Source organism: Anser cygnoides, chromosome Z, assembly GCF_040182565.1.
Source record: "Anser cygnoides isolate HZ-2024a breed goose chromosome Z, Taihu_goose_T2T_genome, whole genome shotgun sequence".
Taxonomy (NCBI): Eukaryota; Metazoa; Chordata; class Aves; order Anseriformes; family Anatidae; genus Anser; species Anser cygnoides.
This window is the reverse complement of record NC_089912.1, coordinates 19,612,810-19,637,607: the sequence shown is the minus strand read 5'-3', so window position 1 is coordinate 19,637,607 and position 24,798 is coordinate 19,612,810. Positions and strand designations below refer to the sequence as shown.

The 24,798-nt window shown below is 36.2% G+C and overlaps 1 protein-coding gene across 3 annotated transcripts in view; it reads right to left on the bottom strand.

Moving 5' to 3' along the window:
- DMXL1 (Dmx like 1) overlaps positions 1-24,798 on the bottom strand; it is an 89,941-nt gene that overhangs the window by 11,848 nt on the left and 53,295 nt on the right. For 2 of the 3 annotated variants that reach the window (XM_048055072.2, XM_048055073.2), the window contains exons 24-38: positions 22,673-23,763; positions 21,284-21,475; positions 20,000-20,076; positions 19,666-19,793; positions 17,734-17,982; positions 17,230-17,343; positions 9,997-10,160; positions 7,461-7,600; positions 7,052-7,137; positions 6,300-6,501; positions 4,921-5,038; positions 3,557-3,619; positions 1,515-1,601; positions 731-852; positions 479-620 (exon numbers count right to left, since the gene is read on the bottom strand). In XM_048055072.2, the coding sequence (XP_047911029.2) occupies positions 479-620; positions 731-852; positions 1,515-1,601; positions 3,557-3,619; positions 4,921-5,038; positions 6,300-6,501; positions 7,052-7,137; positions 7,461-7,600; positions 9,997-10,160; positions 17,230-17,343; positions 17,734-17,982; positions 19,666-19,793; positions 20,000-20,076; positions 21,284-21,475; positions 22,673-23,763 (2,975 nt within the window). The remainder of the gene's footprint in view (positions 1-478; positions 621-730; positions 853-1,514; positions 1,602-3,556; positions 3,620-4,920; positions 5,039-6,299; positions 6,502-7,051; positions 7,138-7,460; positions 7,601-9,996; positions 10,161-17,229; positions 17,344-17,733; positions 17,983-19,665; positions 19,794-19,999; positions 20,077-21,283; positions 21,476-22,672; positions 23,764-24,798) is intronic. The other variant, XM_048055075.2, reaches the window with a different exon arrangement.

Below are 24,798 nucleotides of genomic sequence, written 5' to 3'. Positions count from 1 at the left end.
TAAATAAAATCTGGAATAGTCTGGAACTCAGAATGAAACTTCAGATTCTGCTTCAACTAAAAACTACCTCGATATTTTACACAAACATTTCAGTCCGTTTTCTATGAATTTATCTCCTCACATTTGAATTAATGCATTTTTAGAAAATGCATTTGGCCTCAGCTCATTAAAGAACAATTTAAGCTGCAACTTCTTCACTCAACCTTGAGTCTTTATTTTCAAATGATGTATCGTAAGTAAAAAAAGCATAAATGGCTTGACTAAAAACTTTGCTTGCTTAGTTGGTGAATCAAATTCTGTGCAGTATTTTAAACTATTAATCGGATGATTATAAAGAAAAATCCAGTTCACCTTAATTACACAGAAAGGCTACAGTTACTTACATGTTAATCGTAAGGAAAAAAAACAGCAACAGTGAGCAGACAGAAATAGAAAAATAGATGGAGTATATAAGGCTAATCTTTGACAAGAGACTTACCACAGACGCACCCCTGCCAGTTTGCGTACTACCAAGCCAAGGCATATTGATGGGTGTGCCAGGATTACTATGGGTATAAGGAGTGGTTCCCTGAACATTTACCAGATCATCACGAGCATGTATAACTAAGAAATCATCTGCCCTATAAATGAAACAACATAAGTTAGATTCCAAATAACAGTATTAAATGCTGTGCTTTGTTATGCTGATTTACACAGTCAACCTGTGATATTGGAAACATAGGAAATATACCCTTTATTTTCTATTTCCACATCATCATCAACCCAGGTGTAGATTTGTGTAGCTAAAATCGCAGAAACGTCTAATTCTTGAATGTCATGACTTGATGCTATTGCAATGCAGTTCCGATTTGCCTGAAAAAAGTCACATACAGAGAAACGGTTACAGAAGGAATACGTGGGTGCTGGTTGTTCAAAAACATCCCAAACAGTTAATCCATACACAAGAGCAAACATTTATGTCTACAAATCTATATACTATAACAGGCTAAGCTTGAAGTTTCCTTTTAAAAGTTTATTTCTATCCAGGACAGCATCACACCCAACATTTATTTTATACCTCTCAAGCAGCTCTAGTTTCTCCTTGCTTTACTCAGAGGATAACAAAGACTTAACTATCTCATACTGTACTATAATGCTTGGAACCAACCTCACTTTCACTCATTTATTTAAGGCTTAAATGGTTAAACAGGAGAAAGTAAGTTGACTTCTTTGAAAGAGAGAGGAAAAAGAGAGAGGAGTGGAGAATCTTGTCTTACACACAAGCTTAAAGAAAAAGTAGAGGTCACTCCTCCCTTCCCTCCATCCACTCCACAATAAAAAAGGAAGACAATTTGTAATATATCTTTAATTATGGTAAGATAAATAAGAACTGCTTTAGAGAAGGGAGTACTGGGAATTCAAGCTGTACCAGGACAGCTTGCCACGGATATACCGCCTGTTTGTAATGAGACTGCTACCTCTTTAATGGATGGAAGTACAACACAATTACATGATCCTACATCCTTTATGCTCACCTTATTGACTGCAAAAGCAGTAATGATGTCAGACTCTTTATGAATTATTCTTGCCTTGCCTCCTGGGTATCCCAAATCTGGTTCTATCTGTATTTGAAAAGTAAAGCATATTTAAATGCAAAAAACTTATGTGCAACAGTGGTTTTGTTTTTGTTTTTGTTTTTGTTTTTTTCCTGGAAGTACAGAGACCAAGCAATGGATTGCACGAAATCTCATACTTCCTCCCTCAATTTTAATTCTAAAAAAATATGAAAAAATATGACCATGTGACCTGCAGTTATTACAGTAAACCTGTTTCGTGTGAACTAATTTAGCTTCCCACTGACATCTTAAGATTATCCCACCAACACAGATGACTTAATTTGTCACAGAAGTCACAACACAACGTTCATTCTCAAATTTTCCAGGTATGCTGAAAATCACTGAGGCTTGATGTGGACAGTGACACCTGAAGGTGTCAGTAATAAAAAAGTATCGAGTCTTGATGTATTTACAATTTATTTTTTAGCACTAGAACTGATGAAACAGTCTGAATGAAGGTGCAGACAAGATCCTGATCAGGAAAATATTTGACCTTTCTCTGTTTCTCTATTCACCATTTTCCACAATTACATAAATCTGCTACTGTGCCCTGTCACATTTTAGTACTACAAAACAGCAGCTATTATAAAAAATGTCTTTTTACTATCAAGTTCTCTTTTCTTTCATGTAATTTAATGTTGCATTTGAATCTTGCCTACCTTTTCTCATTTTAAAAGTGCATCCAGGTACACGCCAGCATACATTAAAATTCTAAACTACACCTTCATCAGCACTGTAGTACTCTTGTTCAAAATTGAATAGGGCACCATTACATGTATTAAACTGACAGACTACAGACTCTGGTCAGCTGTAGTTACAAAATAATTGTACAGTAAAAAAAAGGTACTGGCAAACACAAATGATGACATACATTCAAACCTCAATTAACATTTGGTACCTTTTACAAAAAGATAACATTATTCCAGAGCTACAATTCCTCTAGCCTCTTCATCTAAATTTCTTACTTCTCTTAAAAGCAGTAAGATGGTGCTCTCAAAGTACAAATGATCTTTTTCAAGGTTTGGAAAAGAGCTGTTGCTGCTACATACCACAGAGAAGAATACCTTTTATTAAAAGTAAAAACAAAACCTGATCTTTTGGAATGGGTTTGGCTGTTTTGGAGTTACCTTTCCCTGCAGCAGCCCATAGAGTGTTGTGCTCTGCATTTGTAGTCCTGATACCACACCAGTGTTTTGTCTACTGCTGAGCAGTGCTGGCACAGCATCAAGACCTCCAATCCCCACAGAGCCAGCAGGCTGGGGCAAGCAAGAGGTGGGGAGGGGACATCACCAGGGCAGCTAAACCAACCAAAGGGATATTCCATACCAGATAGTGTCACACTCAGCAATAAAAGCTGGGAAAGGGGATGGAGAGGGTGTGGGTTCTCATCATGAAGATGTCTGTCCTCCCAAACAACAGCTACTTGCACCGGGTCCTGCCTCCCAGGATGTGGCCAAACATTGCTTGTTGATGGGTAATAACAGCAATTTCCGCCCCCCCCCCCCCCCCCCCCCCCTTGCTTCCATGCAGCTTTGTTTTGTTTTGTTCTCCCCCTCTTTCTTTTCCCTTTAATTACATTATCCTGATCTCAACCTGTGAGCCTTTTTCTTTGAGGAGGGCAAATGAAAGAGCAGTTGTGGTGGAGTTTAGCTGCCCAGCAGGGCAAAACCACCACGACTGTGTTATGTGATAAAGAAACCCTCAAAAAATTAAGTTGTTTTTCCCAGTCAGTTCCAACTACCTGCTTGCTAATACTGTTTTACCATATAATTAATCATAAAAAGGTAGCTCAGGGACATGACAGGATGTCTTTGTTTCTATAACTCAAGTCTTTTGAAAAACTGATTTTTTCAGTTTGCTACATCAGCAATGTCTTTTTAAGGGCTACCAGCACCATGTTAAAAAGGAAAGATTTCATAATGATGTACAGTCTAATCAATTTGATTATTACTACTGTGTACCTTATTGATGATGGGCTCCTCCACCATAGAATTTTTCATGGTTTCATTATGGTCCTCTAATGACTTCACCAAGAAAGGAACAACCACAGAACAAAGAGTAGAAATAAGACATAACATGCAAGATATCAAGGAAATCCTTAGCCCCTTATTGTTTAGCCCAACACAATTAAAGCACAATTAAAGCACAGTCTGTTCGCACACACATATACTTCATTTACATTTTCTGTTACCTAGTAACAGTAATTCCTAAATTTATGTTCTCTTACTTGATTTCAGAAAGCACCAGTTTTTTTCTACTGTAACAGCACTGTCATCTCCAAAATCTAATTTCTTGGAATATAAGTAAAATCCACTGACATATTGTTAGTAACAAGAAGATACAAAATAAAGCTAATAAAATATGCTGGTGCAAGGCTTAGAAACGTGTAAAGCATATCTAAAATATTCCAAAACACCTTATCATACAACACAGCAACATGGCTGCGTTAATGGAAAACATTATCAGAAATGGTGCATCTTCAAACACAAGACAAAAAGAACAACTTTCCTTTTAAATGTAGTCTATACTGAACACAAATAGCTTCAACACAAATACCCAAACAAGGTAATATTCCAGCGGTGACAGTACAAAGATTAGCTCATACACAACTATTTGCTACCATTGTTTTATTAGTCATGAATACTCCTCCTGTATATTTTAGTTTGTTTTGACCTGCTTCTTTCTCCTCTAATTCTGCTACTCAGATTTTTTTTTTTTTGTGCATGTGTTTTAAGTGAAACAATGAGTTTCTTTGAACTGCTGGGAGTAAGGGTAAGCAAAAAAAAAAGAGCAACTGAAGAGAGGAAAAAAACAAGACTCCATTTCAGAACCGGAGCTGGAACACATTTAACAAAGTCTGCAACCTGGAAAGCTAGAGCCTGGAAGAAGTTACGAGAGATAAAACCTGTTACATGACAGCCCTGACCTCTTTTTTTCTTTTTCTTTTCTTTTTTTTTTTTTAAAGTTAAAATTGAGTCATAACGTGATAAAAACCAGTGAGTAAATGCAGGATGACCATGGTAGGGAGAAACTCAAACTTTAAAATTTTGATTAGGTCACCATTTTTGGCCTTTGAAATTTTGATGTTTGTCATTCTTTTGAGGTAACTTCTATATCAACCTTAGAGAGAGGCTGACTTTAGCAAAGTTTTTTCTGTCAATTTACAATCACAGACTGATTATTTCTGTTTTTAATAAAAAATACTGTAGGTTTTTGTCAGGGCCAAGTTGGTTATCCGTTCATACCCTGGAAACAAACAAACCAGCCAGATAACTTCACTGAAAGCTACCTGCAACATATTATGTACCCTATATGCCATACCAACCTCATTTAAGCATCGCTTCTTTGTAAAAATATTTCTGATAAAGGTTTCCTGGACTTCTTCCTGTTTAACCAAGTACTGCCAGAGCCTCTTCACAGATAGGGCAACATGACTATTAGATCTAGAGAAAAAAAATCAAATATTACTCATACTTACGAGACATTGCAATAACTTATATTCTAATCAAACTATAGTCAGAAGAAATGCTAAGGCAAAACTACAGCTAAACACCATAACACCTATCCACAAACACTCTGGTACCATCTTCCTGATAAACCTACATGTAAGAGTAGGACGACCACAACGAAGAAAAGAAAATGATGCATTTTAACCTCCTATCTTGGGGCAGCTGAGATAAATCACTTTAGGAGATTACACAAAAATAAGGTCAATATACAGATTATTTATTAGTCCACCTCATTCTTCACAACATGGATTTTTTCTCTTTATTGCCACTGAGTGCTTCTACTACAAAGACAATGAATGACTGACCCTTCCTTCCAGAAACACATTATCAGTTATGCAACATCTGAAACAACCATGACTTTCTAGTAAAAAAAAAAAAACAAAACCCAACCAACCAAAAAGCAATAAAAACCAGAAGGACTGTAGATTCAGATCAGACTTCAAATGTTGATACTTATCCCTGAAAACTGTACAGCAAAGCAAAACTTGTAAATACAAACAGCTGATAATGGTAAGTCAAACCCATGAAACACTCAAATCACTTTAAATTATGATTTTAGAATAAAGCCAGGTAGCAAATGCACATCAAGCTGTTCATCTTTAATCAACGCAAGTTACTAAAATGAAGCGTGATAAGCCTGAAGTACTTTACAACAAAAAGCCAGACTATCTGTTGATTCTGAAACTAAAGGTAACAGTAAAATTAAGGCAGCAGACATCTTTTTAAGAAAAGAACGTTTAAGAAACTGAGAAAATCTTCTGACTGAAGATGTAATTATATAGAATTACCACAACGATGCAATTTATTAAATATTTTTTCTTTGATTTTAGGAAAGGATACTGACAAGAACAATTTTATTCCCTCCAAAGGTGGGACAATTATTTAATTGTTACTCATCCTTAATTATCATCTCAGGGCAAATTTGGTATTCTTAATTTTATTGTCAACCACAGCTCTTCCATATTGTTATTAGTTAAAAAAGAAAATTAGAAACTTTGGCTGCTTTTTCTGGTTTTGCTCTGCACCAGATGTGCATGAATTCTGACGCATACCCACAGTTTTACAAAGGATTACAGCAAATCTAGAAACTAGCATGACACTGCTATGAAAGTTATGGCCTATCTCATGCACCGACAACGTTAACACTTCATTTATTTACTATATTATAGTCAGCATTTACAGAAATTAGACTCACTTGAACGGAGTGTTTGTAGGTTCAAGTAAACTTTTATGGCGAAGCAATGCAGGACCAGCAGCTAGAGCATCTTCAGAAGCATGAACTGAAATATAATGTTGAGGTGGACCACCATATAGCTCAAGACGTCGCTGAAGAACTTGTTCCCAGCGCTGTAGTGTTTTCAGAACTGCATGGCATATTGGGGAGCTAACTGGAAGCTCTAGAATGACACATAAACAAAAATAAACTACCCTAATTCTCCCTTATAACCACAATTTAGACAACTCCACAGCTGAATGCTTAAGTGTATTTCAAATACCTCCAAAAATAAGCTTTATTCAAACTTCAAAATTTGACAATTGCACATATTTGCACAGATTAACTACTTTGGGCTACCACTGCTACATAAAGGAATAGCCTAGAAGGCCAACAGAAATTAAACAAGTGGTAGGAATAATGTAATTTGCATTACAAAAAATATAGGGTTTCCACCAAGAAATAAATATTGTAAACATTCTTGCATGACTTAGAGGCATAGAAAAAATGAAGTATGCAGAGACTCCTGCTAACTGCTGGGCATTCCTTCTCACCCACTCCTCTTAACCACTGACAATATTATTTCATAAACATAACATTATGGTAAACATTATCAGAACAATTTAACCCCAGACTATGGAAAAAAAACTTCAGGACTAAAAATAACGTTCAAACGTATTTACTGTTCAAAACATGACCATTACATACAAAGAGAAAACTCTGTTGCTTACTACCTGAAAGATCATGTCCAGCCAAAGGGTAAAAAATCTTCAAGTTGTGAAGTACCAGCTGAACCATTGCCAATCGCATCAGTGACCAACTAGCAAGAGAATACAAGTCACTTGCCAATCGGAAAGTTATTTTTTTCATGCATTCAGTTACAATTTCTTAATGCTTTAAATCCTCATGATAAACTGTTGATAACTACAAACAGTATTTCAGAATATTATACATATTTTAAATTGAAAGATCACTGTACCACGTATTAATGAATACAATAATCGTTGTGAAAAATTAACTAATAAGTCTAGATAATGCACTTTCAGAAAACATCAGGTAACTGGTGTATTATCTCAAAAGTAAAAAGCCAGAAATGCAAATCCAACCATTGCAGAAGACCCTGCATTCTAAGAAGTTACTCACCTGTACGAATTTGAATTGGAATGCTCCTGATTACGTGAATTTGTTGCAAACACATCTCCATCAGTATCCTCATCATCTTCATCGCTTTCCTGACTCTCTTCTGAATCATATTCCACTCTACTTTGTGATGGAAGAAAAGGCTAAAAAATTACACAATATTCCTTGAGTATCTTCTACCCAACATACAGTTTTACATTATCTTTTTAAAAATTGATCAACATAATATTTAATGTTTTATAAAAAAGCAGATGTCTCATCTTACTCTAATAATATGGGGGAGTTTGTACCTCACGAAAAGGTTAGCTGTCCGTAAATGGGGGACTTCAACCACCCAGATGTCTGCTGGGAAAGCTACAGTGCAGGCTGTAAGCAATCTAGAAGATTCCTAGAGTGTGCTAAGGATAACTTCTTGGTCCAGGTATTAGACAAACCAACCACAGGAGAAGCGTTACTGGCCCTGGTGCTTACCAATGCAGATGAAAAGGTTGAGATTGGAGGCAATCTGGGCTGCAGTGGCCATGCCCTGGTTGAGTTTGTGATCTTGAGGAATATGGGCCTGGCTAAGAGCAAAGTCAGAACCCTGAACTTCCAAAGAGCAAACTTCAAGCTGTTTAAAGACCCAGTGGATGAGATCCCCTGAAACACCATCCTTAGGGAGCTGAACAGAGCTGGAAACTCTTTAAGGATGTTTTCCTTAGAGCACAAGAACTCTCCATCCCCCTGCGTAAGAAAGTGGGCACGGAGGGCAGACGTCTGGAATGGCTGAACAAGGACCTGCTGGTCAAACTGAGGCACAATAAAGAAATGCACAGGCAGTGGAAGCAGGGACATGTGGCCTGGGAAGAGAGTACAGGGATGCAGTCTGAATGTGGAGGGATAGGATCAGGAAAGCCAGGGCATGAATGGAACTGAGCTTGGCAAGGGATGCAAAGAGTAACAAGAAGGGATTCTATAGGTATGTTGGTCAGAAAAGGAGAGTGTGCCCCCTCTGATGGATGAGAAGGGTGAACTGGTAACAACGGACGTGGAGAAGGCTCAGGTATTCAACAACTTCTTTGTCTCAGTCTTCACTGGCAGTCAGGCTTCCCACATCTCTTGAGTCCCTGAACCTGAAATGAGGGCTGGGGGAGCAAAGTCCCTCCCACTGTAAGCAAAGAGCAGGTTTAAGACCACCTGATGAGACTGAACATGTACCATTCTATGATAAACACCGCATACTTTAACAATTATTTTTCACATTATTCAAAATTCCAACGCTGAAAATGAAAATCGTAACGTTTTTACAATTCTTATTTTGCTTTCCTTTTACACCAGGTGCATCAAAACACATGCAAGATGCAAAAGCTTGCATTTGTCACAGAAAAGCCAAAACCACCACTGCATTCCCTCTCTTTCTAGTTATTCCAAGGGCTTAGAGCTCTAATGAACAAAAAATATCCTATCCCCTGCCTACAGAGTTCAATATTTATGACAAGCCTACAATCAGTGTCCCACTGTGCTATTCAGTGTTTGCAGTTTCTTGTTTCTCCTTGACCCTAAAATACTGCTTACATATTTATTTTGCTGATCTGGCTAATACATGATATAGAAATGTACCATAGCACTTCATAATAATAGGTAGTTTTCTACATAGAGATCTCAGACAGCAAACTTGACACAAGGCAACGTAGTTTGATTTCTATTAAATACACAAGTTTATTTCACCCATTTTAAATAGATGATAAAAAAGCTTCTCAGGAGAGATGTGGACATACTGGAGAAAGTCCAGCAGAGGGCCATGAAGATGGTCAAGGGATTGGAAGATGGAAGGACTGGAGCACCTCTCCTACAAGGAAAGGCTGAGAGGTGGGACTGTTCAGCTTGGGAAGAGGAGGCTCGGGGGATCTTATTAACTTGTCCAAATACCTGAAGGGAGGGTGTAAAGAGGCTCTTTTCACACAGCCAGGCTCTTTTCAGTGGTAACTAGTGCCAGGACAAGAGGCAATGGGCACAAACTGGAACAAAAGAGGTTCCCATCTAAACATCAGGAAGCATTTCTGTACTGTGCTGGTGACAAAGCACTGGTACAGGTTGCCCAGAGAGACTGTGGAATTTCCTTCCTTGGAGATCTTCAAAAGCCACCTGGATGTGGTCCTGGGCAAACCGTTCTGGGCAGCCCTGCTGGAACAGGGGTTGGACAAGGTGCCTCCAGAGGCCCGCTCCTTCCTATCTTAACCACTCTGTGATTCTGCAATTCTCACATTCCTCATTCATCAGAATAGCTAACCCACATGTCTATACTCTAAATGTAAAAAGTATTATTTTGTTCATAGCATTACCTGAGAACAAACTAATTTTGTAACAGCAGTTTTAAAAGAAAGCTGTTTTAAAAAATAGCTATAGGCAATATTTTAGAAAAAGATGAAATACAAGTAATAACAACAGGTGGCTTTTATCATGCATCTAAATTGGTATCTAGGACAAAGACCAAGCAGAAAATACTTACAATTGGAGAAGTGATAGAAGATTTTTAACTTTCATAATAGCCAAAAATTACCTTTGCAATGAAGTAATCCCAGATACTAAGCTCAGGAGGAATAAATCTTTCTTTGTCAGATGGAGATTCTTGATCTACTAATGGCAAAGCAGGTGACTGAGAACTCTCTTTTGGAGAGGTTTTTGACGAAAGCCTGAAATGTTTTTGCTGTTTCTCTCCATCATCTAAAGAAGAAAAAAGTACATGTTGCTTAGGACTGTCTGCTCTACCTCCCTACTACTTTTAATAATGGGATTCATAATAGAAAATAACTTAAAAAAAACCTTCCTCATTATAAGCTTTCAGAATTTTATCTTAACATTTCTGTAGCAAATAAGCGTAGAGAATGTTAATCCTCAAATATGCAGAACTAATACAGAACTAGAGCTCCAGAAAGGGACAACCTCCCAGTACCAATAATATGGCATAGCAAAGTATGCATAACTGCATTAGTTTTCTTCCTACAGATGCAAATATAATGGCTCGAGCAACAATATTACAAAACTAAACCTTAATAAGCACTATAAGCACTAATGAATACTGATCTATGCCTGTTTTTTTTTTTTTTTTTTAAGGCAAGCCAACAGCCTTGTCTTCCAGAATATATAGAGCAAATACCTACTCCAGACTGCCATTCCTACTCCAAATTTTAACCAACTGTTCCTTCCAGAGGAGGTCTGTAATTTCTCCTAACTAGTACAATTCTGATGTATCTATTTGTCCTAACAATGTACATCTCCAGCAAACATGAGAGGTCCAATTTTAACTAATACAATTCAATATATACCTTATCAAACAGGGAATAATTGCAAAAACTAGTAATTTATAATAATACTCCAGTAACAAAATTCCTAGGAGCTGGGGGGTCCACTCACTTCCCCCAGCATTTACTTTTTTCAGAATAAGGAGCATCTAAGAGATTTCTCTGAATGACATTCTCAAGGATTAGAGTACTCAAGTAAACAGCTTATTCAGACTATCAGAAAAGTCTTAATGCAGTTATACGACAGATAAATGAACAGGCTTTGTTTCAGATCTCTTCTTGTTAATCAAGAAGTATGAACTTCAAAAATACAGAAGTAATGGCTTACTTAAAAAGAAGCTCACAAAACCATCTAATAACCTGAAATCATTCTGGTTCTTGGTAGGTGAATTGTATTTCAATAAAACAGAAGAATGATAAAGAAAAGGAATGATATAGATTGTCACTATCCATAGGCAATAAATTAGTAGTCTGGCTCTAAAGAACACTTCTGTAGTGACAGGGAGGAGGGAGAGAGGAAATTACGGAGATGTGATGTAACAAGGCGGCCTTAATTCATCTTCAGTTACAGACCAAGTGGATTTGAATCCGCTTCCTACTTGATTGTAAAATTTGCTTATAACTTTAAAGTAGATACATATATATTAGTTGTATACATTATACATGTATATTAGTTTCTAAGGTGAAAAAATCAATGCAATTAAACTTTATTTTACCTAAGAAAGTTTAAAGATTAAGATGAAAAAGGAGTCAATTTTTTGAACTTCTTTTTGAAATTAACAAATTTTGCAACAGGTATTTTATGGGTATTAAGCATTTACTTTTTTCTTAAGCATTTCAAAATCCCCTTTTTCTAAGTAAGATTTGAAAACTGTATCACCCAAAAGAACCATGAAACATACTTAAGCACTCACTCACTTCACCCCATCCCTTGGCTCATCACTTGGGAGAAAAAAAATGGAGAGAAAAACCTTTCATTCAAATGCTATTTTTTTTTCTCCATACAGCAACAATAACACTAGGTAGTAACACCAGTCATAAAAGATCATATCTGAACACCTCTACTAAATAATATGGTATACCTTATGGCTTAAATTTTTGGCTGATGTAACAGCAGTAGTAAGACAAGGTTCCAAGACATGTAGATCCACAGACTAAAAGAGCTGACTGGGTGATTAGACATCCATTATCACTGACTTCAATTCTCAACATGTTGGGCCAGATATGTTTATATGACCTACTAATATGAACATCACAAAAGTAAAAAGGTGATTTATGTTTTAATTCCGTTATTTCTTTCTGCTACCTAGGGATCACAAAACTAACTTCCGCAGAAGCTTCTGAAATTACTTTCTCCTGTAATAAAGCTGGAGATGGCTCATGAAGAGCCAGCATCCCTCTGTATGTCTGGAGGGAGCTACTACATGTAAGTATTTCCTACACCCTTTTTTGTTTTCATGTTTTATCCACAGAGGACATTAGAGTCTTGATACATGCTTGAAAGGTCATTTCCTTCAGAACCCTTACGGATACTCCAATGACTTGAAAACAGAAGATCTAACGCTTTGGACAAAAGAAAAACAGTGCTCATTTAAGAACAGTTATATTCTTCATATGAAACTCACATGCTCATCACATAAACTAAGCCAACTGTAAACTCTGAGGAAAGCAAGATTTAAGACAATTTTATGTAAGAAAAAGCTTTCGTATTTTAATATCTCATATCTAAACAATGTTTTAGAATTATTTTTTCTTAAGTGGTCAAATTAATGCTCTGTATTTACAGTGGCTGATGGAATTTTGTCAACTTTTTAGCTAGGAAAAAAATATGTTTTTCCAAGGATTTTCAGAAACAAAGTGGACTATGAACAGTGGAACTATAAAATAATTTATATAGAATTTAATAAAAGATGAAGACAGTATCTCATCTTTCAGCATAAACTTGAAATTGAGATATTTTAAATATTTTGTACTACTTCATTGTAACGTCATTTTCTTTTTCCTGTAAGAGCTATTATTAGAAAACCACTTACCTGTATTAAAAGCCAAAAACATTACAGCTGCAGTACAATGCATTTTCATTATTTAAAGCTCATCAGCTAACAAAGAGCATGCACATGCATTACTCTGTATGAAATATTAGCAATTGCTTAAAAAAATAGAAACTCACTAGGCATAAAGATAAGGAGCAAGTGTTGCATGATACAGAAATAAGCAAGTATATGCTTGCAGATTGCTTTTGTAAGCAGACTTCAAAAAGCAAATGCTTTACTTTAAAACAGTATTCTTTCCACTCTGTTGGATTATTCTTTTTATTTTTAAGACTACCACAGGCTGCCCGTTAAAATATAATTCAATATTAAAGGCAATGAAAGTACAATCATCTGAGTGGTTAGAAATACATAGTACTGATGCCAATCTATTTTTTCTGCATTCAAAAAAATTTTATGCAAACTAACAAATTTATTAAAAATCTTCGTCATTTGGGATTTCAGATCACCATTTATATTCATTTGCAAATTTTACATCTATTTTTTATTCGAAATATTTATTTTCAGTCCCATTATAAGACAATTGTAGTGTTAATGTTATCTTCCAAGAAAAAAAATGAATCTTTCCAACAAGTAAAATACTTCTATTCCTGCAGAGATCTAAGAGATGCAACAATATTCAAAAGATCTGTTGCCCACATGACCTTCTTTCCACCTCACTAGGAAGTGCAAAGAGGCAGATCTCTTTCAATTTTCCCCAAAAAATAAAATGCAAGTCAGACATACTGTGCCTTATTGAAGATTGTATGCATGCATCAAGCACCAACACTCCGATGTGCTATGAAAAATGCAGGTCTTAAAGAGATATAAAATTATGTTCTTTAAAAAGCATCAACCTTGATTGCAATCATCAGCGCTGCTGAAGCCCGAAACAAGGTGGACTGGCAAATACATGACAAAGAAATGTGGATTCTGAACCTCACATTGAATTATTTTCCTAAATGTAAAGCCCTTCACAGATTCCTGTAATCCTTTGGGAAGCTATAAACGCCCATGTCAACAGCAGCCTAGTGGAAGTCTACAGTGATGGACATTTTTGTCTCCAAACTTAAGGAGAATCTGCACTTTGCATGGTTACAAACTCTGATGTTTTCACCATCATATTCTGCTTATGCATGGACAACAGCCTTGGTCTACTCGGCTCCAGTAACCAAGTTGATTAATTTAACAAATTAGCACTTGACAGTAGTGATACCCATTAAGTTTCATAGGATTATAGTAATCAAGTTGGAGTGTACTATATGATTAGTGTATGTGCACAAGACTTTTTTTTTTGCATTTATGCATCATTTAAGGAGTAGCAATTCACTGAAAAACTGAAATTATACATTAACCTCTCAGACGTTTCTGAATACATTATGTTACGGGCACTTTAGTAAATGGTGATCACAAACCTCCAAAAAAGTTAGATAAGCACAATGAAGTGCTTTGTGGCATACACACACTTTGTAGGCCTTTCCTGTTATGATCATGTAAGGCTTTTTCTACTGAGCCTAGATAGCTCCGTCACAAGGCAAACCTCAGGCCAACTTCTAATCTGTTTTAACGGCTGGCTGAAATAAGAATAAGAATGAGACAGTAATAGCGAGAAGACGAAGACATTAATAGAGAATAGAAAGGCCACACAAGTAATGAAGTGCTCAGTACTGTTCTTCTAATCTCATCTGCTTCTCAAAACCTATGGTATGTTAGGCAAGTCATCAGAGTAAGAGGTGACAAAGTTTATCATTTCTCCCTACAGGAGTCCAACTATAGCAGTAATGAGGAATAATATTTGTGCTAAAGCTTTTTTAGTTGCTTGGAAAGTTAACATCAGCAGAGAAAATTAACTTGTTCTAACAGTCACATATTATCCAATTTCTGACAATGTCTTTTCTACATCTGAAACCCAAAATGACTTTAATTCTATAAAGTATACTTTGCAAAATATTCAGTCTGGAAGAAGTTATGCATTTAATGTATTCTTGCAGCATGGAATAATTGAATATATGAAATGAAACTATGGATTTCTAACTGTTAAAGCAAAATTCAAACTTTTCGTTAAGAACCCTCTGTATTATAGAGGAAGTACCATCTCTATATAGATCTATGCTACACAGCTGTTTTGAAGAGAAACTACATAGGAAATATGATTTTGACACTATTTCATACAACAAATAATACGGTTATTTTTCAGATGCTAATTACCTCTTTGAAAACATAATATATCCACTATTTTAAGACATAAGAAAGGATGGTAATTCTCAAATGCTAACTCAGTTTGTCAAATTCTTTTGTTGCAACTGCAAATACAAGAAATGTGTCTGAGAAGTTTAACATAAGGAAGCATTTGAACTGCTGTTTTTTCTACCTTTACTGTGAAAAGAAGTGGAGTGATAGTTTTTCATTAAACTAATTCTGAACATAGGTCAGGATTTTACAAGACTACCAAGACCTATTTTTTTTTTTGTTCCTGTTCTTTTACTTTGTGACTAAAAAAATCCTAATAACAGAGATCACATTTAATTACAAGGTATTTTCTTCCAAAGCTGATTGTATGCTAAAGTTAACTTAAGTAAGGGACAGCAAGGGAAATTACATGACAACTTTATTGGCCAGCTATGTACATATTGCTATGACCTTTTAAAACAAGTTTGAAACCTGTAGATTAACAACCACATTCAGACGGAAGTGTGATAGAACTGATGGAGACAGGGAGAGACGTATGCTGGACATGTATGACTATAGGATCACGTAGCGTTACCTAACTAGAACTCTTAGCGTTAAGAATTGTTGGCTTTTGATCTCCATTTGAGAGTGAAAACATGTCACAAAAATATAAAAATAAATTTATACAAATAATCTAGTTATAAGCAACAAAGTAGGACACTATATCAAATCTAAATTAAGTGCTAGATTCACTTCTCACTGTTCAATGCTGAATGCCAGAATTAAAATAGACTGACAGTAAGGGCGCAAAAATATATCTGTTTTAAACCTGATTCCTCTGCTTACTGGGGTTCTACTTATTCGATCATTCTCTACTTGCTCTACACAAACATGCATTAAAAACAAATAATAAGATTATGGAATCTGAGAATCACATAGGTTGGAAGAGACCTCTGGAGGCCACTGGTTCAACCCCATGGTCAAAACAAGACTGGCTTAGGTCAAGCTAGTCAAGGCCTTGTTTATTCAAGCACTGAATAACTCCCAAGATTCCACAGCTCTTTTAGGCCCCTTTTCCAGTGACTGATTGCCCCTACAAATTGATATTTATTTTCAATTTCAGCTTCTTGACTCTTCCAGCAACAGTTTTACTAATCTTGCAATCAGACAGCCAGCAGTCATTTCTAAGAAAAATATGAAGTAGACAGGTCTTTAGAAGCATTCAGGGTATCTTGCTATGTAAAGACAGTTATCTCAATTTCAAAACAGTAGTAGCAACATTAAAACACCCCAGTATACAGTTATCAATGCCTAAGAAACTTAGAACTGCCAATAAAAGAAGCCAGTTTTGGTTTCCAATTATGCAATCCTGATATGGCGAACATATTCGACAAAACGTCCAGTGGGAATATTTATTAAATGCCAAAGAGAAAACTGATCTGATCTACAATGAGAATGAGAACTTTGATTAAATATCACTACTCTGTAAATATTTTTCTAAATGTCTAGTAAAATCTGTATGTAAACATCTATCTTCCTCAAATGCGAGTTCGTAAGACATTTTTATATGTAATGTATGATACCAATAAAACAATATGTAATTTATATGTAATGTATGATACCAATAAAAACAATACATAATTTATATACAAGTTACAATATATATACGTATATATATTCAGATATAATGTAAGAAGTTACCATGGTTTAAGTAGATTAATATTTATAAAAAAGGTAGATATGATAGTAGATATGTATGATCATTGCTCTTGGTTTTACAGAAGTCTAACTACCTTAAAGTAGAAATCTGTACCAAAAGTCTTACAAAATTCATTCTGGATAATTTATTATCCGAATTTAAAACTTGAAGGTTGTTTGCTTTCCTAAAGGGTTCTCAGACTATCAAAATTAAACAGCAACAAGGCTCTATTCTTTGTAATGTTTAGATGAACACTTAGAAATCCACATGCATAATAATGCTTATATTCATGAAGCAAAACAAGCGGCTCTCTAACAAAGACATGAAACACTTCTGATCATTTCAAACCATGGTCAAAATAACTGTGTCTAAAATTGATTTATAGTAAGTATAGTAAGATTACTACAACACTGTCAATTTAATGTTTTTTTTTTTTTAAAGGCCCAATTCAACTGCTGTTATCATTACAAAACATTGCTTTAGATTTTGATGTCATGGCTTGCAAACAGAAGTTTTTCTCTCTTTCTACATATGCAAAAAATCACACATAGCAAACTGCATGTAAAGGCCTAGTACTAAATCTAGTATCTTGCCTGAAGATTTGGTAGGACTATGAGTATTGAAGGCAGTTAGGGATTTGGAAAACCCCACGCATTCCATGGAGAACACTACTACCTGATGTGGGCTAGGCATTGAGAAGTGCCTACCTGCCAAAGAGAGAAAACATACTGTATTTGTAAAAAGGAATATATTCCTGTTAGGACAGAACTGGAAAGCTTTAAAATGAACATTAAAAACTAGGTCGTAACAGTATAGAAAATTTTCTATATAAGATGAATTTAACCCCTAATATTACATCAGTTGTACTACTTTAAAACTATTTCAATATCATTCATTTCTGTTTCCTATTCCCTTCTACAGAATATCCATGTTAATAATTTTAGTTCTTTGTTCTTCATTGCAGATCTAAAAACATACTGTATTATTATTGAACACAAACTGTTTAAAGAAATTACTCTTAAGCTTTCAGCAGTCAAATCATTTTTAACAACATCAAAAAAAACACACACACACACACAACAAATACAAATACTAACCAGTTTTTGTCTTTAATTGCAGCTGTCCTCTACTGGGCGTATGAGCTCCTCCTCCAAAGATAGCAGACCACATTTTGTTGTTAAGTGGATGAGCCATAATTCGATACAATTCATTGCTAGAATGTGTTGCTAGGCCATGAATGAACAGACTCAGATAGACCGCAGTTAGTATTTCACAAAGTAAAACTGTGAGCCCTGGCTGGGCTTCCTCACCAGCAGAATTCAAGAGACGTACTAGAGCTGTTATTCCTGTCAAAAAAAAAAAAAAAACAACAACAACTGTGTGCATGTGTGCACACTGGGGGGAGAACTCACCCTTGACTATTTTGATATTTCTTGATTATTATTTTGAATGACAACTTACATCATTTAGTACCTTCTAGTGTTGAAAATTCTAAGTTTGAGGAAATCAAAAACTCCAGGAGACAGGGGTGACATGCTTATATTTTTAACAGTTTGTCATAGCTTTTCAGCTTCATGTTTTGGACTTACAGTTGATGATATACTTAGCAACTTTTCAACAAAAAGAGAAAAAAATCAGAAAAAGTAATTCAAATTTTGTTTAAATATAACACTGCCAGCTTTAATATGCATGAATCTTCCTTTCCCTATGTCTCAATTTCTCTTTTTTTCTTATTTCTTTCAGGAAAACGTTGTCTTTATTTTCTATATTTAATCCAGTGCCTCACAATGTATCCGATATACACTATTAAATTCTTACACTTAAAATAAAAATATTAATCTTCCCACTGACTTTCCTATGGTGCTTATTTCACCAGTTACAAACCTAACTCCACTGTGTTGAAAATGCTGTATTCCCACTTAACAGTACTAAAGCCATACAAAAATCATGGTTGTCAACTTAAATTACCCATTATTTTGTGTTTTGCTGTGTTTTTATACCCCTACAAACAGTTGTAGAGTTTCAGATATGGCATCATCTGTCTCACTTTGCGCACATAAGTGAAAACACAAATAGTTAGAGCCAAAGCTACAGCTCATGTGTTACTCTTCCAATTGCACACAATGAAAGTGTGTGAAATTATTCAAAAATAGAGAAATCAGTTCAAGGTGACGTTATCTATAAGCACAACTGCTTACAATCTCGTCTCATTCACTACAAATTTAAGCCTGCAACTAGTGAAACAAGAAGTGCACATATCACAAGCTGATTTCTCTCCAAAATCTCTAGATACAGTGACAGAAAGGCTGAGAGGCTGAAATAACATAGCATCAAACACAAACACTATATGAGGTTCTCAAAAAGAATTCTTTAATGTGAAATTAAATCCCATAATATGAAAACATATTTCTTCGTTTTGCTTATGTTGAAGTTACTGCTGTAAACTGAAGCCCAAACTGATGTATTTTATGTAGCTTACACTCTCTCTAATGGGACTGGTACAGTTTCATCTCAGCATGGGCTAACAGTTACCTGAAGTCCTATGCGGGTTTTACAGATATTTGTATAATATATATCATTTATTACAAAATTCTCATTTTCAATAGTTTCAGGTTAGCTCAACAGCTGCACCTAAGCTACAATTATTCTGAGACTGAGCACAAGCTAACATTGCCTTTCAAGTTATTTTCAAGAGTAAAAAGTAGTGAGATTGACCTGCTGCCAGCAGGGGGAGCAACTACAGCACAGGACAACAATTCACCAGACTTTCAGTTTAGTGGCTCTCTACTATAGCACCAGCTAACAATTTTTAGTAAGAAAAAGATAAATCAAACAACTCAACTTAGGGAATAAACACAATTATTAGCTTACAGATTTTTAAAACTGAAGATAATCTGTAATTGTAAGAATTTATTTTTACCATTATTTTGTTACAAATACTACTAGAAAGTCTGGAGCATGGCTATATGCTCTTAAGAGTGGATTCACACAATTAAGTTTTCATTAAGAAACAAAACAACTCTAGATACCTGGCCACTGAGAAGGCAATGTATTGGGAGTCACTGTTTCTTCTAAGCTTGTTGTTCTTAGAGAGTAGCGCTGAGTTAATAGCACTGTCTGATACACTGTTCCAGTGAACTGATTTGCTTGGAATGAGCTGTAAAACATAAATGGGATGTCATATTTACTAAAACAAACAAAAAAACCTCAACCCACACAGATTTAAAACTATTCAAGTTATAACCCTTGCTATATGCAGGCAGATGTGAGTACTGCTTTCTGGTACTCTGTGCATCGTATACACGGTACAGTAAAACTGTATCTTTACTGTTCTCTAGAAGGTGCTTCTCAAAGACCTTTTACCTGTAGCTGTGGCCATCACAAAGACACTGGTAGATGCAAGCAGAGAGTGATGCTGCTAAGGTATGCATTACATATATCTGGAAGACACAGATTTATAGAATGTATTACACATAAGATGAACAGTGGTTAGTATCATAGCGTTTAATGCATACAGATTTGTAACAGTGGCACTTAATGTGGAAGATACAAGTACTCATGGCAAAAATTCATTAACAAAGCCACCTTATCTTCAGAATTAATTTCAAGTTAAGTCAATTCACTTTTCAATGAAACTCATACAACCCGACAACCCATAATCAAAGCTCAGCTCTAGCTGCACTATTAAGAAACTATTAAGAAACACCACCATCTTAAACTACTACACAACAGTTCTGAGTTACACTTAAGACAGCATGTTAATATGTTGGCTCACAATTACAAATGCTGTGCTTCATAATGAAGACTGCATCTTAGCTTCTCACAAATTCTTGTACAGGTCTCCAACACACACAATGTATTCAGTATCACAATTACCATCATTATTTTTGTCATAGTTGATAGATATTTTATGTATCACAAAACACGTTTTTATATAGAGCTAGAGAATCTGTTGACCTAATGGTTCAGTTAAAATTTATTATTAACACTTATTTGTCTGTTCCGTCTAAAATTAAGAACAGATGAGGAACTGAGCAATCAATCTCATGAGTGTTCTCTATAAATCCCTAGTAAAACTTAACACATGTAAAACTGCAGGAAAGATTTAACCTAAAGGATTAGGTCTAGCTTCCAGTCCCAGCCTAAATACAGAAGAAATCTTACGGAAACTTAACTTAAAAATAAAATAGTTATATTTTACTGTATGAACATATATGATGTTTCACAAAAGTGTTTGAGTTTTTTGCACCTGGCAGAAAATCAATTTTTACGCTTCAAAATTTAATTTTACTTAGGTCTAAGACTGAAGATATGGAGTTTACCATTAATATAACAGAAATTATGATTGTATTCTCTGAAAGCTAATTGTGACGTTGCTAATTGTGACGTTGGTGGTGTAGTACAACATCTTTTCCATAACGGATGTCTTCTTGGACAAACGTCCAGTCCTGAAAGAGGTCAGTCCACTAATTCAGTGATATTATTTTTAGCCTAAGATCAGTATTACAGCAGAACATATTTACATTCAGTGGTTTTGTTACTTATGTAGAAGATGTAACAGGAAGTTTTCATGCTGTCAGAAAAACATTCATGACTTAAACTGGACAATGACAACAAGAAATCCAAATTACTGCAAAAAATACGCACCTTGTTGTTCTGAGTCTCTGGGTGAGGTGGCGAATCAAGGTTTATTATGGCATGTAAAATATCATGAGTTAAGTTACCAAGATGTAACAAAGGATTAGCCACCACTGTTTTGACACTAGCTGTGCAAGCAAATAGGAGAGGTATGGAGCTTTGCTCTGGCAGACGTGTGGATGGTATCTGTATGGACTGCTCCTAAAAACGAGCAAGAAAAAACACACAAAATGATAGTAGAACCTCCTAAACTGAACAAAACTTTTAAGAAGGGAAGGAAGTTCTAAAATAACAAAAAGAAATCCATAATCTACAGAAAGCAAAGCATTATATTTATAATAAAAGAAGTATATACAATAAATCAGGCCCATCCTCTTTAATATCTTTGATGATCTGGATGAGGTAATTGAGGGCACCCTCAGTAAATTTGCAGAGGGCACCAAGCTGGGGGGAAGTGTCGATCTGCCGGAGGGTAGGAAGGCCCTGCAGAGGGAGCTGGACGGGATGGGTCAATGGGCAGAGGCCAATGGAATAAGGTTCAACATGGCTAAGTGCCGGGGCCTGCACTTTGGCCACAACAACCCCATGCAGCGCTACAGGCTTGGGACAGAGTGGCTGGAAAGCTGTGCAGAGGAAAATGGTCTGGGGGTGCTGATTGATGCTCACCTGAACATGAGCCAGCAGTGTGCCCAGGTGGCCAAGAAGGCCAAAGGCACCCTGGCTTGTATCAGGAATAGTGTGGCCAGCAGGACCAGGGAGGTGATCGTTCCCCTGTACTGTGCTCTGGTGAGGCCGCACCTCGAGTACTGTGTTCAGTTTTGGGCCCCTCACTATAAGAAGGGCATTGAGGCCATGGAGGATGTCCAGAAGCTGGTGAAGAGCCTGGAGCACAAGTGCTATTGAGGAGCAGCTGAGGGAACTGGGGTTGTTTAGTCTGGAGAAGAGGAGGCTCTTCTCCAAAGGGAAGACCTCATTGCCTCTCTGCAACTACCTGAAAGGAAGTTGTGGGGAGCTGGGGTTTGGCCTCTTCTCACAGGTAACTAGTGATAAGACTAGAGGGAATGGCCTCAAGCTGCACCAGGGGAGTTTTAGGTTGGAAATTCGGAGACATTTCTTCTCAGAAAGAGTAGTCAGGCATTGGAACAGGTTGTCCAGGGAGCTGGTGGTGTCACCATCTCTGGGGGTGTTCAAGGAAAGGTTGGACGTGGTGCTTAGGGACATGGTTTAGTGGGTGATATTGGTGGTAGGGGGATGGTTAGACCAAATGATCTTGGAGGGCTTTTCCAACCTTAATGATTCCATGAATCTATAATAAGAAAATTTCAACAGTAATATGAAACATTGAAAAAATCTACAACTCTGAAGCAGAGAAAACACAAATTGATTTCCCCCACATACCTGCTGAGATTCCTGCAGTAGCAGAATTAATTCCATTCTAACAGATGCCAAACCTCCACCATGAGAACCATGAAGTATGCAGTAACTAAGGAACATTCGTAAGAGAGACTGGTATTTCAGAAGCCATTGACGTCTTTTCTGAAAGTTTTCTTCCTGTTGCATAGCTTTTTGCCGGTCAGCTAAGTCTTCAGTATTTTCATGTAATGCAACTTCCTCTGTCATCACGTTAATTCCTGACTGTATCTCTTCTACTTCAACACTATAATCACAGGTCTTTTGCAGAGCTACCACTTCTCTTTCAAGCCACTGATAAAGCTGGTACCTTAATTTCCCACCATCCACCTCATAACCAGTGGACAGCGTTCGAAGCTCTACAGTAAGAATTTTCAGGCATGCTCTAAACTTCAGCTGTGCTGAAATTATATCTTCTGATGGGCTCAGAATATCTTTTTCATCAATTGCACTAAAAGATTCTGTGTAGCTAGAGCTTGTTTCGTATGACTTTTCACTTCTCTTCAGAGGTTTTAGCTCCTTCATCACCAGGGAGGAATCTTCACTCTCATCACCTTCATCACTGTCTGACTGTAGTTTCAAATCTTCATCTTGGAATACTACACTTGGTTGACTCCAGTCAAATGAAAGAGTTGAACTTGAATGTTTTTCTGAAGAACAATCTGAAGATGACCCTAGACCATTCAATACAGGCTGTGACCAATCAACACTGGAAGCCTGATCTTTTGTTTCCAGCTCTTTAACTGGAGAAGATGGTGAGAAATCTTTACTAGTATCCATTAAGCTAGGGGATCTACAGAATGGCTTTGACCTCTTGACAACTTTGGGCATCTTTGATAACACTTCTAAGGCCAACATAGGACAACCAGCTTTTAAATGAGCATATGCCGTGGTGAAGAAAAGTCGTCTTTCACCTAGGTTGATTTTGTCAGCTAATCCATTTTCCACTGTCAGGCAAATGTGTGTAGAAGAGGCATCAGAAGAGCCAAAATGACGTCTCAACAGGAGAGGATGTGTTCTTAAGTAGTTGTAGAAGTTAAACACTGCAGGGTTACAACTTGATGAGCCATCTCCTTCATCTGAAAAGATGTTGCATCATGAGGAAAATCTACAATTCCACATGAAATAATACATCTGAAAATTTCTAAATTCATCAGAAGGCTATTAGGTCTTAATATTCATTCTGTTGTTGACTTCATTCTACTCCTTTTTTCACCTTCACAATAGGAAGTGGGTAGGACATTGTCAAACCTAATCACTAAAAAGAGAAGCTGGACTGAGAGCATTTAATAAGTTTAATTAAAAAAAACTCGCATTTCTTTTCTTTGAAGCAAGGCCTGTTCTACTGCAGTCAAAGGATACCACATTCTTGTTGGTAATATAAATTTCTGAAGTGTCCACCACTAACTGGCATTAAGATGTTCCATCCTACTAAAGCTTTTTACTTGGGGAAAAAAAAGGTCCTCTAGAAAGTTTTCCAGTAAGGTTTTGATTAGTATTTTTGACTACTTCCTAACAAAATGCAACTTTGAATAAAACTGGGGAGTCCGTAACGCTTACACATACTGATATCAGTATTGCATACAATAAGTGAATTATACAGCATTGCAACTTGTACAGATTTAATTTTCATGTTCAAAAGCACAATAACCTTATACAAATAACTTCCCATCTTATGCTGACACTTTATGAACAGATGTTCAGAAAATCATTGAAAAGCTAGGAGCATCAACACAGGACAATTCACAACTTTAAAAGAGCCAAGGTTAGCTGAGATATACCCTTACTGTTTCTGCTATTAGGAGCTATAACACAAAAAACTACAGATAATAGGAACAGGTACATAAAAGATCGCCTATTAAATAATTAAAAAAAATGCAAAATACCACAAATGAGACTCTAAATTGATTAAAGAAGAATTAGTAACCTTTAAAAATGATTAAACGCAGGAGTATGTGAACAAGATGGCAACAACTGAACACTGTATTACTCATTTGCCTAAAATCACCTTTAAGTATTAAAGTCCTACTGAAATTGGTTTTTAAGATTTTACACAGGTCTGGTGATTGAGTCTTTCATTTATCCCCTTCAAATTTCTCTCAGTAGACAAGACA